General features: G+C 38.9%; 3 protein-coding genes across 5 annotated transcripts in view; 1 reads left to right on the top strand and 2 right to left on the bottom strand.

Annotated features, from left to right (window-relative positions):
- LOC111265909 (sin3 histone deacetylase corepressor complex component SDS3) overlaps window positions 1-3,631 on the top strand; it is an 11,515-nt gene extending 7,884 nt beyond the window's left edge. For both annotated transcript variants that reach the window (XM_022842915.2, XM_022842914.2), the window contains exon 4: window positions 504-3,631. In XM_022842915.2, the coding sequence (XP_022698650.1) occupies window positions 504-838 (335 nt within the window). In that variant the 3' untranslated portion in view covers window positions 839-3,631. The remainder of the gene's footprint in view (window positions 1-503) is intronic.
- Window positions 3,632-3,910: 279 nt separating this feature from the next.
- Window positions 3,911-9,208, bottom strand: LOC111265908 (ribosomal oxygenase 2). 2 transcript variants are annotated; one of them, XM_022842912.2, is made up of 5 exons: window positions 9,103-9,208; window positions 7,126-7,295; window positions 6,650-6,851; window positions 5,701-6,418; window positions 3,911-5,397 (listed from the first exon to the last, which is right to left on the bottom strand). In XM_022842912.2, the coding sequence occupies exons 2-5, from the start codon at window positions 7,266-7,268 to the stop codon at window positions 4,913-4,915; spliced, it is 1,548 nt and encodes a 515-aa protein (XP_022698647.1). In that variant the 5' UTR covers window positions 7,269-7,295; window positions 9,103-9,208; the 3' UTR covers window positions 3,911-4,912. The 2 variants fall into 2 exon arrangements, with proteins under 2 accessions (XP_022698647.1, XP_022698648.1); XM_022842913.2 differs by having other exon boundaries at window positions 7,126-7,325; window positions 9,103-9,183.
- A 1,012-nt stretch (window positions 9,209-10,220) lies between these two features.
- Window positions 10,221-12,617, bottom strand: RFeSP (Rieske iron-sulfur protein). Its single transcript, XM_022842910.2, has 2 exons — window positions 12,015-12,617; window positions 10,221-11,197 (listed from the first exon to the last, which is right to left on the bottom strand). The coding sequence occupies exons 1-2, from the start codon at window positions 12,607-12,609 to the stop codon at window positions 10,857-10,859; spliced, it is 936 nt and encodes a 311-aa protein (XP_022698645.1). The 5' UTR covers window positions 12,610-12,617; the 3' UTR covers window positions 10,221-10,856.
- Window positions 12,618-13,042: the final 425 nt, after the last annotated feature.

Below are 13,042 nucleotides of genomic sequence, written 5' to 3'. Positions count from 1 at the left end.
CGTACCCCACGAGCGGCTCAAATGGCATCGTAACACCTGTTTTCGAATCTATCTATGTAAATCTATCTATCTATCTATCTATCTATCTATCTATGTAAATCTATCTATCTATCTATCTATCTATCTATCTATGTAAATCTATATATTATATATATATAATATATAAAGAAGAAAGTTAGCCCTCAGAGCTAACTTTCTTCTTTATTTTTTTCAAATTGGTTTAACTAATCGATGTTAAGATTATATTCTATAATTAGATAACATCAACACTAATTTAGATCGTTAGTGTCTAGTGATATAAGATTCGAATTATTTCCGAAACTGTAAGCAATTCAGGAAAATGTATTAACAGTATTAATAAAGACTTCATGGAGTTCAAATAGGTTATTTCCATCACAATCTACATCCCTGATGCAAAAAACCAGGTAGTAAAACATGTTTCATTATAACAGGCATTCTCATTTGCGTACTTATGATTGATCATTTGCATTATTGTCTTTCAGGAGGTAGCGCGGCTAACGCCGTTAACGCCGATATCGAGGTCGATCCCGTGGAGCTCGGTAGCAGCCCCACAACGTCGTCATCCGTCAATTCTTCATCGTTGGTGTTTGACGCTCGGATCGAGCACAACAAGTTGTTTTATGACAAAAAATGGTACCATCGGGGGCAATCAGTCTCTGTCGAATCACGAGATCTAGGGGGCAAATTTAATGGCGTCATTGACACACTTGGTGGAAATGATATCATCGTGAAGAAAGTTGTGGACGGGAGCAAAGTTCGTATTACATTGGCGATGTTACAACGAGGCAAGGTTGTGCTTCGGCGGAAGAGCGTCTAGCAAAGGAAGCGTCCACAAACGTCCACGGGCGTAGTTCGCGGTGGAAATGCCGTTCGTAATGATTTCGTTCATTAACAAGGACGACGCCACAATGACACATCAGTGCTGCACGCACAGGTTCAAACATTAGCACAAACATAGTTTGCCACATGGCCGCACAGTTTGCGCGCATAGTTTCGCTCCGTCGTGGGCCGTTTGTTCGTTTGCCCATGTTCGTCGTTCTCAAGCACGAGGCACAACTCTCATTTCGTAACAACTCGCGAAGCTGCGGATCGATGTTTATTTATCGCGCGACTCCTCATTGTTTATTACCAACTACAGATAACAGATGATACGGATGATCATTATGATACTGATAGTGTCATTTATCGGTAATAGTACAGCGACAAAAGTATGCAAACATCTAATTGAGTCGCTAAGGGTTGAGAGCCCATCGATCTTACAGATCGTGTACGTTTTTCCGCCTGGGAATTGCTAGACTAAGCACTCACTCTATTGCCCGTCGCTATCACATCACTCGTTATATTGTCCGGTCAGTAGCGCTGCATTATATCATGATCAAGTAGCCATTACCGGAAGCAATATAAGCGTGAATGCGTGTTGTACTTTGGGAGTTTCTCCCGGGAGTTTGTAACAACAATGCAGAAGGAACACAGAAGCACGAAAAAGTATTTTGGATGGATCTGTACAGACAAAATGGCGTTATATTGTTGTTACTTGCGATGACGACGGTCCCTGCTACTAATAAATAATAATGCAAATAATCATGTTCATAGGTTCAGCAGAAGGCAGTGCCGCGAAGGAGCGATACTGGTGGTAGATGTCTTCTGCCTCATAGTTGCCATTGTTACCCTGGTCATTTGTGTCAGGCTAACGGCAGTCTCCATACACAAGTTTTTGCTTACACAAAAACTTCGGCTATTTGCTACCAAACAGAATGAATAGAGGTAAAGAGGAAAACCGGTTACGATGCTTGTACGGCCAGTTTCTTGTATATGTTGTATAGTGTAAACTAACTTGGCCCGTAACTTCATTTCCGCACCTGGTCAACGAAAAATGCTTAGCGTGTATCGGGCATAATCGAGGGCGAAAAACCTACCTAGCTCTCAAGATCAATCGAGCCAGAACGGTTGTCACCTTCCCTTAAGCATGTCTCACAGTCACTGGCTACTGATGGTCTTGGACTCGCAAATTGGCTCTGAGTGATCGTGGCACTGTAAGCTGCTGGTTGTAGACTATGCTTGTCTATTATCCATATCACGCAACTGATTCAAGTGATACAGAGCGACAACTGTTTTTGCTCATTTACTTTTGTAACTGCAGGAGACTTGCATAAGTCAGACAATACGCAAATGGTTTGTATTTAGTTTGAGAAAGAAAGCTACTTTTATGTTATATCTTGCGATCGATGTCTGACATTGTTCTGTCTTAAATTAACTTCTGTATTTCGTATATTGCTTAACAGAAAGCAAACTGTGTAGGTAGTATGTAAAATGTGTAATATACAACTGTGTATGTAATGGCGTGTAATGATGATCAAATGATGTTGTATAAAAATATTTATAATTATAATAGCACGCTTTATTTCTGAATAAAGCGTTCATTATGTTGAGGAATATAAAGTGCTCGAACAATTCATTCCTGCTTTTGCTATCCAACTAGAGTACAGGTATCTCAACAAACGTATAATCTATTCGGCAGCAAATTTATATCTTTTTTAACAAGGGAGTTAGGAAAAAATTGTTGCTTAGGTCCTATGTCAGAAACTGGGAACATTCAGCTGTTCAGTTTCGTTTAATTTGATAAGTCTTTATTAACGAAGAAATTGCGAAATAATTTCCAACTATTTATGATAGCTAGTGTATTGGCTAGTGATTGAATCGTTAGTTATTTTCGAACAAAAAGTTTGGAGCTGCCGAACTTCAAAATTTGGGTTTTTTTTTTTATTTCGATTGTTCCACCTCGATTTTTGTTTCTTAGGATAATTAGAAACTCGTGTGTTTTACAAAAAGCTATAGTAAAAATAGAAAAGAGTGGCAAAAGCATCAGGTCCATTTAAACTGTTATGATAAGATACGTATTGTTTTACACGGCTGCACTTATGTACTATATGTGTAGAGATAAAAATTTTAATTTACTGTCTAGTCTGTCCATTTAAATCGAATCCGAATTAGAGCAATGTTGGTTCCGCCATAAGCGTTACAAGCAAAAACTTTCAGTGTATATATTTTTGTATTCGAATTCGAGTTAAGATTAGTACACCACCTATGAAAAACCAACTGTTTGGTCTAAACTTTTCTAAACCATTTCTAATAAAATTGTGGTATAATTATGGAGTCTGCTGAACCAGGTGCATTCTCGCCCCAGCGAAATAAATCGCGCCGTAGTAGGACTGCTTTCGTGTGTTCTGTTTGTAATTTGGGTACAGTATGCGGCATGAATGACGGCATTTTTTTCTGCTAAATAGCATATAAAAAAGCGCAGCACTACCCGGTCTGTCGATGAATGAGAAACGCCCGGTGCAAAATGAAAGCAACATACGGATGTGACTTATTTATTTGATTACGATAAAAGAAAAAATTGCTATCGACAAAAGACACCTAATTGCTGTGTTAACGCCTAATCTACGGGGTGGTTAACCGTGGAAGGGTTGAAAGTTGAATGTGGTAAAGAAATATGAAATCTAAAAATGTAAATAAAAATGTAAAATAAAATAAAGCGTGGCATGGCAATGGTAAGCCAGGACCCTCGTTTAAAAATATCTTCGAAATAAAATAAACTACGTACTCCGTCTTCTGAGTTATCCTAATTACAAAAGAAACACGGTGATTCACAGTTTGATTATTTTGGTGAGCTAGTATAGCCTTCAATTTGCATTTAGCGATATCGTTATATCAGTTTGTTGTTGACTGCAGTAAATGCCCCAGTTCAACTTGCTTCTTGCTTAGCTAAATCCAAGTAATCTATATCAACTGTTTACCGCCTTGTGCAAGCTATGGCCAAATTAAAGCCTTAAATTCATTTAATAATTTAATTTGGCTATAGCTCCAGTCGTAACAGAATACTATATAATGGTTAAAATTTTCTGGAACTTATTTATACTTTGTTAAATAGAAATTACATGATCAGGACTCTTTTTACGATTTCGAGATTATTCCTTAAACCCATTTGTATGTAGCAAATTTGATTTTTAGCCATTTTCCAACATATAAGCTTTACTGGAACCTAAAACGAGATACGCTACTTTGTTCTACATTTGATGACGACGCTGGTCTAGAACTTCGTTTGAATGAAAATTGCTGTTTAGCTCCTATTGATGCTATCTAAACATTGTCGTTTTACATGAGTCAAGCATAAGATACTAAATGGAAATCACATTATAATTCTTTCACCTAATCATGCCAAAATATATTTATTAGATGACAGACTGTAAATAATATAGTTCTTTCAAATTGCTTTCTTTAGTACCTGCCTGTGTCGCCAACAACGTTCAGTCAACATGTTTTCGTTCCTTGTTGGACGCTCATAGCGAGACCATTTCGGCTCGCTAATACTTTTCACTATACAAACGCAGTAGATTCTTTGTTTTTTTTACGTCAATATTTCACTTCTGGCTTTTTACCTCACGATGTGGTAATCGAAAATCTCATGCCATGCAATATTTACATGTCTATGGCTTATCGACTTATTTTAACAAGGTTGGAGGTAATTGGACTCATAAAACGCCATCGTTCTGCAGAAAAACTATTAAATCGGCAGCGTTAATTCTCTTTTTTCATCTCGTGGATCAACGAGCGTTGCTGTATCTGATGTACTTAGAAACATTTTCAACGTGAACATTTGCTCAGAGGCAACACCAACCACACTTAACGGCTCTGGTACTCTTTCTCTATGTCTTATAACTCAAAAGTTGTGTTACGGCTCAGAGACGCAATAAGCTGCAGCAGACGGGTGACAGATTCATGGGGTAAGTTAACGTTTTTTTTTTGTATTGACATTTATAGATGAGACAAAAGCATTATGTAATTACAGACTATCAAAAATCGCAAAAGGCTGTAAATACCTAGAGAGCTTTTATTCAACGACCATTAGGGCGCCAATATTATACAGGCCTCTAGCCAGCATTAATGCGTCCAATGGTTTTCCCTTTCTGTCAGTATCTGTTACCTCTAAGTCGCTAATCTTCAAGGGCTTCTCAGCATTAACGAGCTTTTCTAGAATTTTTTCATAAGCCGGGTCAACAACAAGTTCTTCAGCTGATGAGTCGATCTGGGGCGTTCCATGTCTCAGGAGGTCATTTTTTACCGACGAAAGAATGACAAGTTCCGATTCTTCGGTGTTAATATCCTCCTCGTCGTTTTCGTTTGTAGGCTCATCTGCGTCTTCCTCGTCTGCTGCTTCGTCAGGATCAAAAGGACCTGCAGGCCTTGTGTAGTACGCCATATGGCCTCTCGACCGCAACTGGACCCTTGATTTTCCCTCTGGAGCTTTGTCTGCTGAGAGGTCGAACGAAACTCCGAATGGCGGCATCCGGCACGCCATGAACTCGATCACCATACCTTGAAAGGCAATAAAGGTGAAAGAAAAGGTAGATAAAACAGCCAATAGTAATGACTCTGAAAAACGGGCCTCTTAAACGCAATTTCTTATGAAATATGGTACAAAGAAGGAATGTTTGCTTTGGTTTTCAGATTTCATTTTCAAATATGCCTTGAAAATTGACTTGCCAAATTATAACTTTTATATTGTAGGACGTGATAAGTTGCACACATAACTGCAATAAATTCTCAGTTATACTTCGACTTACCACTGGTAATTCCTTTCGTAGTGATTAAACAATAAGGTTGATATTACTCACTAACCTGCGGGCGTAGGCAGAGGTTCGGGGTCAGCTTTCACAAGCTCAGCGAGCTTAGTCATGTAAGCGGCAAAGTCGTCCTTGGTCATATTTGCGCGTGGCAGAAAGCCCAAGGGTAGGCCACGTCGTAGGTCAACATGTCTTTGTTCGAGCGAATTGATTAGAACCGCCAAAGTCTCACTGAAGTAGTTGGCCCAGTACATACGCTGATAGGTTCTTACGACGAAATAGCTGCTGCGGGTGTCTCCAGCGGCGCATTCTTTAACTGTGCCTCGAGGCATGTACAGTACATCACCGGGCTTAAGCGTCACTGTTTTGATAGGCTTTCCAACATCTCCTTTCTCGTAATCATTGGAATAGTTCGTCGACAATTTTTCTTTGTCCTCGTAGATTGTCCATGTTTGTGTGCCTTCAGTCTGAACAACAAAACATTCCTCGTCGATGAAATGTATACCTCTGAACTGTCCCTTTGGTGGGCAGATATATCCATCCGAGAATACGAGCGACCCAAAGAACGACTCTAACGGGCTCAGCAGCGCATGGAGCGCGGGCTGAAATCGATGGGGTTCCATAATCTTGAGACAGTCGCCGGCTTCTAGCGCCCGGTCCACCTCCTTCACGCTCAGGTTCTTAATATTCTCGTTCACAGAGCAGTCACCAGGGTATCTGCCATAAGTAAAGTCGAGCTCCGGTTGAAAATTGCATTCTTCATCTTTCAGAAGCTAAAAATAAAAAGATCGACAATGCTATCATCAATAAAGACCCATTCGCAGTGACATTCACTGTGCTATTTACTGTTACATTGATAATATTATACCTTCGCCAAATTCCCTTATTGTCCACTTCAGTTACGTGTCGCAAAAAACCCTTAATTAAAGCTTTTTAGTGTTTTCTTCTTTCTTATCTTCTTGACAAATATTGTCCTTTACCCTCAGAGCTAAATGTCTACTTACTTTGAGTAGGAAGTCGTAACTAAATATTTTGGCCAGATCTTTATATTCTTCGTCCGCGTGCATGGAAAAAGCACCGTTTTGCCACTTAGTTTTAAAGAATTCTTCGACACTCATTTTGGCGTTTGTTAGAAGCCACTTGATCGAATCCTCCGGGCTTTTGAATTTCGCGCAGAATTTCTCAGCCTCAGAAGACATTTTGAAACTGTAAGGTAAACACACTTCATTAGTTGTTTGTTCCTTTTTCTTGAGAAAAAAATTCTTAGGCTACAACAAATCAGAAATTGCTAATCCTGTTATTCAATGTGCACAACGATCCATGTATTTATTAAAGACGTATTTTCTTTGTAAATGTATTTTGTTGAAGGTTACTAACTGAATAAGCAAACATTTTTACTTATGACAACAACATGCGTGCTTTAATATCTCCTAATATTTAAGGTATTAAAATGTCAAATGATTTGCCATGGTTTACTCACGCCTTTATTTTCTTGGGTGGCGAGCCAAAATCCGAGTCACAACCTTTTCTGCCGTTCTGTTCGTCCGTTGAACGTCTATCACGTTTGGCCTTCTTTACATCGGCAGCGTCTACAGGAGGTTTCTGATCACGCTTACCCGGCATCTTGCTGGTAATAGTTTAAATCTGCTCCTGTTTGACAGATGGACAAATGTTAGTACGCTGAAAAAGAACAAGTGAGGAAGCAGCCTTAGCCTAAAAGGACTGAACTAAAACACGTTTCCATTTCCACAGAAAAAAAATTGACATTACATAGCATACATTAGTTAAGAAGGAATGCCGGCTGGTCGTGATCATGGGACCACATGTACACCCATCATGTACAGCTATTGTTTCACGATTTCATACCGCGCGATTCAGACGAAGAACACAGTACGCAATATTATCGTCAACAATTTGATAGACAGAGGCGCTATCGTAAGTAATTAGGGTTGGATAGTATTTACTGCGTACTGAATTGAATATAATTAAATATGATCAAACGTATGAATAGCATAGCAGCGCTGACAAATAGTATTTAATGGTGTAGAATTGAAAAAATAGGTACTTTTTTAGGCTGCTAGACACTCCGGTGACACCAAAAAAGAAAGCTTGTTTCTTTTCTATACGACGGGATTTAGAGGACTGACTTAATACGGATAACTTGTCGGGCACAGAATTCAACAGTGCGTGGCGAATATGAGTAAGGATTTCCATTGAAATTCGTCTGCGCATTACAACAACAGCTTGTAACGCACGTTACGTTTTTCGACAAGCACAATTTTAATAACCTTAAGACCTTGCAGATCTAACAAACGTATCAGAAATGTGGAACAGTAACAATAACTTAGAACAATGTAGTAACTTTGAAGTAAGACACTGTTCCTCAATATTCGAATCGAAAATGATAAATATCGTAAATGGCAACTATGCTTTACAGATTTATCTATAATAGCATATCGACAATATTGTTGCGCCTTAGTAGTAAAGCCATACATGAAAGAACGCAAGAAACGTGATATATATGTATATATATGTGTGTGTATACGTGTGTACAGCAGTTGTTCACTTAGATACGCATTATTCTTGGCGATGACGCAATCATTACTGACTGCATATAACTACGCTGCTAAACACCAAAATAATATTATACCTTGTAGTGACCTAAACATGTCTGCGTCACACCAACCGTTATAGTAAGTACCGGAATATCTATTGAGACTTAGATTAGTGGCGTGATTATATAAACCAATTAATGCCCATTTATGATATTTTGTAATAAAGAAACTGATATTGCATGACTATCTTGAATTGTTCAGGAAGTAGTGTCCGCTTTTGCTTATTGTCTTTTTTTTTTTTCGAATTTTTCGTTTGCTGTTGACCAACAGTCATGAATCGGCAGGAAGCCCCAAAGAACCACAAAACGCCGCTAAAAGACAACAAACACAAAATGGAACAATAAAGAATTACGAATTAACGATCAACATAAGAGGACCATTCGTATTTGTTGTCTTTTAATAATTTTTTAAGCTCCTTTTGTCTTTGCTTAGAACCGCAATGACTGGCAGGGCAAATGTGCTAGAAAAGACACGCCTTTTTGTGCACAAGTGCGCAAGCACGTTTTTGGTTTATAAGCGGCGGAAATGCCCGAAAAAGCTCATCATAAAGGTTCTTTTCAGAACACAATTGCTGTCGAACCAAAAATAATAAGGTAAATAACATAATCAACCCGCGACAAACACATTCGAGCAATAAAATAAATGACGACTAAGCTAACACGACTATGATGAAGCTAGGCGCGTACCATACAAAATTCATGCCGTTCTACCTAATTATCATCGCATAATGACTTCTTTTTTTGACAAAATGCATTCAACAGTCTAACTCGTCCAAACTCTATTCACCCAAAATAAGACTCGACATAAGCATCACATAAGAATACCACAAAAATTAAACCTACCTGTTGTTGCTATATTCTGACCTCTCAGATCACGAAGCGCGCAAACTCAGCGCGTTTTGCGCGATCGAATCCCAGTGACACAAGCCAGAAGGAGAGGGGCTGTTTGCTGACTATTAATACTGGCGCTACTGTCGCGCGGGAAAGCACTTGGTTTTTCAAAAGACTCATTTATAAAAACATTGTCTTTCAAATTTTTATTCAATTTGCCTTGACGCCATGCTTATAGGATGCTTTGTGTAGTAATGAAGTAGTCTCAAATATAAGTTAATCAAAATTGATTTGCCTATAGCAGCATTTCGGCAAAATACGGGCTGATAATAAATAATAGTAACACCATTCGCAGCACTGAATTGAACCACTACAATGAATTTCAAGTAATCGTCATATTGTTGAACTCAACTACATTTTAATACTTGACTTACTATTTGTGAATGCCCTAATAAATAACTGCTTAACGCTTTTGGGCTGACTTTGTTGAGAACGTTTGTTATTAAAATTTTCGGATTTAACTGCATCATGACTAGCAAGCTTTTGTAGCATACTTGTCTAATGATAAAAAGATGTTTATTAGGAAAAAAGAATTTCATAGGTCATTTAAACGATGCCAGGTATTTTATAGCCATACTATCTTAAGAACAAAGCACTTATACCTGTCATAACGTTTTTAAAGATGTAATCAATAAACAGTTTTTCTATTTTAGGCAAACAAGTATGCAAGCGTTTTTAGTCCATCTTAGATTTGTAGTATGATATCAAACGAACTGTTCTAACAGTAAATCAGCTTAATTTTCGTCCGCAAAGCAGTAATAACAATGTCGTTCTAGATGCTAGATTCAGAATTATGCACTATTTTAGTGATTGGATAATGTTGGCATACAATTAATTTGGTTCTAAACTAAATGATAATGCAGAAAAACGATAGTAGGTTTTGTTAAACGGAATCTTCAAGCATGGTATTTAATATGTCTACGCTGGAAAAATAGGTTCTTCGCTAGAAACATATTTGCTCTCAACATAGGCTTTTCGTTCGCTTCTTTCGTAAACGCATCGAGCTTGCTTTCTGCTGATTTCATATTTTTCTACTTATGTTGATTGTAAGGCGCTAAGAAAAAGAATCATTTAATATATTAGAGCATTTTTTATTGATTTTTTATTTTCTTACAACTAATGGCTAACGTTTTTGTGGTGGACGTTAACATGTATTAGGTAAATTTGCTCCTAAAAACAGTGTTTCCTTGACGCCAGCATGTTTCTTTCTCATGATCGTCATTCATTTCAATTTATCACCTGTATTCCTTCATCTTTACTGTTTATTTCATCGTATTGATGTCTAACATAAGTCATCGTTTTCTACTGAACGACTAATCGTTCTTAATCGATGTCGAAAAAATCGTAAACCAATAAATAACACAGGCATTTTCTTCGGCAATATTTGTGAGTTACCTTACTTTCTTCGTTATAACTGGCATATTGTGTACTTATTTGTTTTGCACTTGATATTTAGTATAAAAGAAGCAGGCTTGCATCTCCCTATGTAGCTATGGGCGAAACAAATGACTGGAGTCAACTATTTTTCGTGTAAAACTCGACGATTTACAAGCTGATCATATTTTTTTTTATTTTTCCGTTTATTACGTCTAAAGTACTTCCACTTTTGGCAACCTAGATTCCTGTAAACCTGAATATGCCAGTTTCCACCTGACCCGTTTTTCTCCTATCTGCATCTGCAGGTTTTCTTATCGCTCGGCAAAAAATTAGCCGACAACGAGCGTATTCTCATCGACAAAAACGTGAGCCGGCACTTCAAGGTTGAGAGGAGCTGGTCCTTTTCGAATGCGTCCAGCCGAGTCGTAGTGTGAGCCGTGGCAGGGGCAGTAATATCCCCCGAAGTCGCCTGCGTTAGCGATGGGAACACAACCGAGGTGGGTGCAGACCCCGAGAACGACGAGCCATTCAGGCCTTGTTGCCCGATCCTCATCCTTCTGTGGGTCGCGCAACATGCTAATATTGACGGCTCGTTCGCGTGAGATTTCACTGGCGGTCCTATGTCGAATAAACAGTGGCTTACCTCGCCATTTGAACGTTGCATTCTTGCCTGAGGTAAACAAATGACAGCGAGAAAACGAGACAGAAACTGTGTGAATTATTCAAAATACCCAAGTCTTAAACATGATTTGAATCTTTATATAATATGAGGCTATGCCGCATAGTATTACTTGCTATTGGATACACCGCGTATTGCTAATTGTGATGTGTGTGTATACGCAAGTCGTTTCGTTGCCCTTCAGAAAGCGTAAATTGGTAATCGCTGGATTGATCACTATCAAGAGAGAGCAGAGTTCCATGGTCACGTTCAACAAATATCAGGCCCATTTTACACTCATTATAATAATAGACCCACGTGCAATATATGAATTAAACGGAAAACATAAAACCAGTGTAACTGTGTGCAGGTGGTTATTTATCGAAACTGCTTGTTCATTAGTGGCAAAACTCTTCACGATCTTCTGAGCGCCAACAGAGCAGAGAACCCAGTTGAGAAGCACCACCATCACAGCTCATCGCACGCATTTGACCTTGAAAGGACAATTAAATGCCTATTTGACTTCGCTTGCATATTGTAGAGATATTCGCGCACAATATCACATGTTGATCATGAAAATTGATTCATCCATATGAATAGACCCTAGCTTAGCCCTATTATATAGACTATTCAAACAAATAGTTATTTCGCTTCTGGGTGTCACTTGATTTTCTGTTCATATGGGGAACCCAAGCAAAAAAAATATTGTTTTAAAGCTTAAATTGTCTTTTATTATTTGCATCCCGCTATTGTTAGGGTGTTAGTCCTTGTTTGATTTTTTTCCTGCTACAATAAATAAATGCTGTATCAGACAACACATTTAACACACCTTCAGGAATGTCTGAGAGCTTAATTTCAATCTTAGCGAGAGCGAGAACCTCAGCTGAGGCGCTGAGGCTGGACACGAACGTAGTAACGAGGCCCTTGGCAGCGCAAGTGCCTGCCACGACAGATGCACCTACAATAAGATAACTCGTCATCTTGGCACCTTCCTGAGTTGTGGGCGATAGAACGGTTGGGTTCAGGCGAGACTTAACACGATATACATCGAAGTTGGGCACTTGAATATCAGTGTGTGCCAAGCGGATTTGCTGGCCAGCCGAAAAGGAGCCGGCAACAACCATCGTACGACCCTGGTGTGGAAGCACATTAGCAAGGGCATTCGACGTTACAGCTTCTGGGTCGGATGGGAACCTTTCGTCTTTATTTGACTCAGGAATTACATTAACAACAGGCCGACTCTGCGAAGCTACAGCTGAGCTCGACGCCTTCAGATATTGCCCGATCTGGGATGCTTTATTCCGTACGGAAATCATTACGCCGCAGCTCTTTTTAGATTTTCGGTTCAACCAAAAACACGATAACTGCCCGTAGTCGATTGTCGGTGAAGAACAACACCTATGACCTAAGGTAGTGACCAGCATAGCGCCACCAAATGTTTACATACATCGATGATCTTTACTGAATACCTCAATTTGAGAAAATCGAAGCAAAATTAAATAAACAACACTTAGTTTTGAATGCATCTCGCGGGAATGACAACAGCCAAAGAATAGCTAATTACTTTTGATTATCTATCGTATCCAAAATGTAGTGGCCATTACCAAGAGACGACACTCAAACTGTATTGCATCTTCCACTATATAACATCTGTTCACATTATTTTTAAGAGACAGTTGTGCTACATTTTCACATTTCCACTTTGTACCCACTTAAATCTGCCTAGACGAATATCATAACCTATATATAACATTTCCGGCACGGAATCATTATTTACTTGCATAAGTATATCCATTGATCTGTCATACACTGTTGCAGTCGCCCGTATCAAAAAGTGACAAAGAGAGGGCGCAAAAC

Source organism: Varroa jacobsoni, unplaced genomic scaffold (genome assembly GCF_002532875.2).
Source record: "Varroa jacobsoni isolate VJ856 unplaced genomic scaffold, vjacob_1.0 scaffold_1022, whole genome shotgun sequence".
NCBI classification, from domain to species: Eukaryota; Metazoa; Arthropoda; class Arachnida; order Mesostigmata; family Varroidae; genus Varroa; species Varroa jacobsoni.
This window is presented reverse-complemented; position numbering and strand designations above follow the sequence as displayed.

Bases quoted from the DNA above. Each gene is read 5' to 3' on its own strand.
- LOC111265908 (XM_022842912.2), bottom strand. From the start codon at position 7,268: ATGCCGGGTAAGCGTGATCAGAAACCTCCTGTAGACGCTGCCGATGTA. The intron at 6,419-6,649 runs GTAAGTAGACAT...TTTTATTTTTAG, and splicing joins GTTACGACTTCCTACTCAAA to CTTCTGAAAGATGAAGAATG. The intron at 5,398-5,700 runs GTTAGTGAGTAA...TTGCCTTTCAAG, and splicing joins ACCTCTGCCTACGCCCGCAG to GTATGGTGATCGAGTTCATG.
- RFeSP (XM_022842910.2), bottom strand. From the start codon at position 12,609: ATGCTGGTCACTACCTTAGGTCATAGGTGTTGTTCTTCACCGACAATC. The intron at 11,198-12,014 runs GTGTGTTAAATG...TGTTTACCTCAG, and splicing joins GCTCTCAGACATTCCTGAAG to GCAAGAATGCAACGTTCAAA.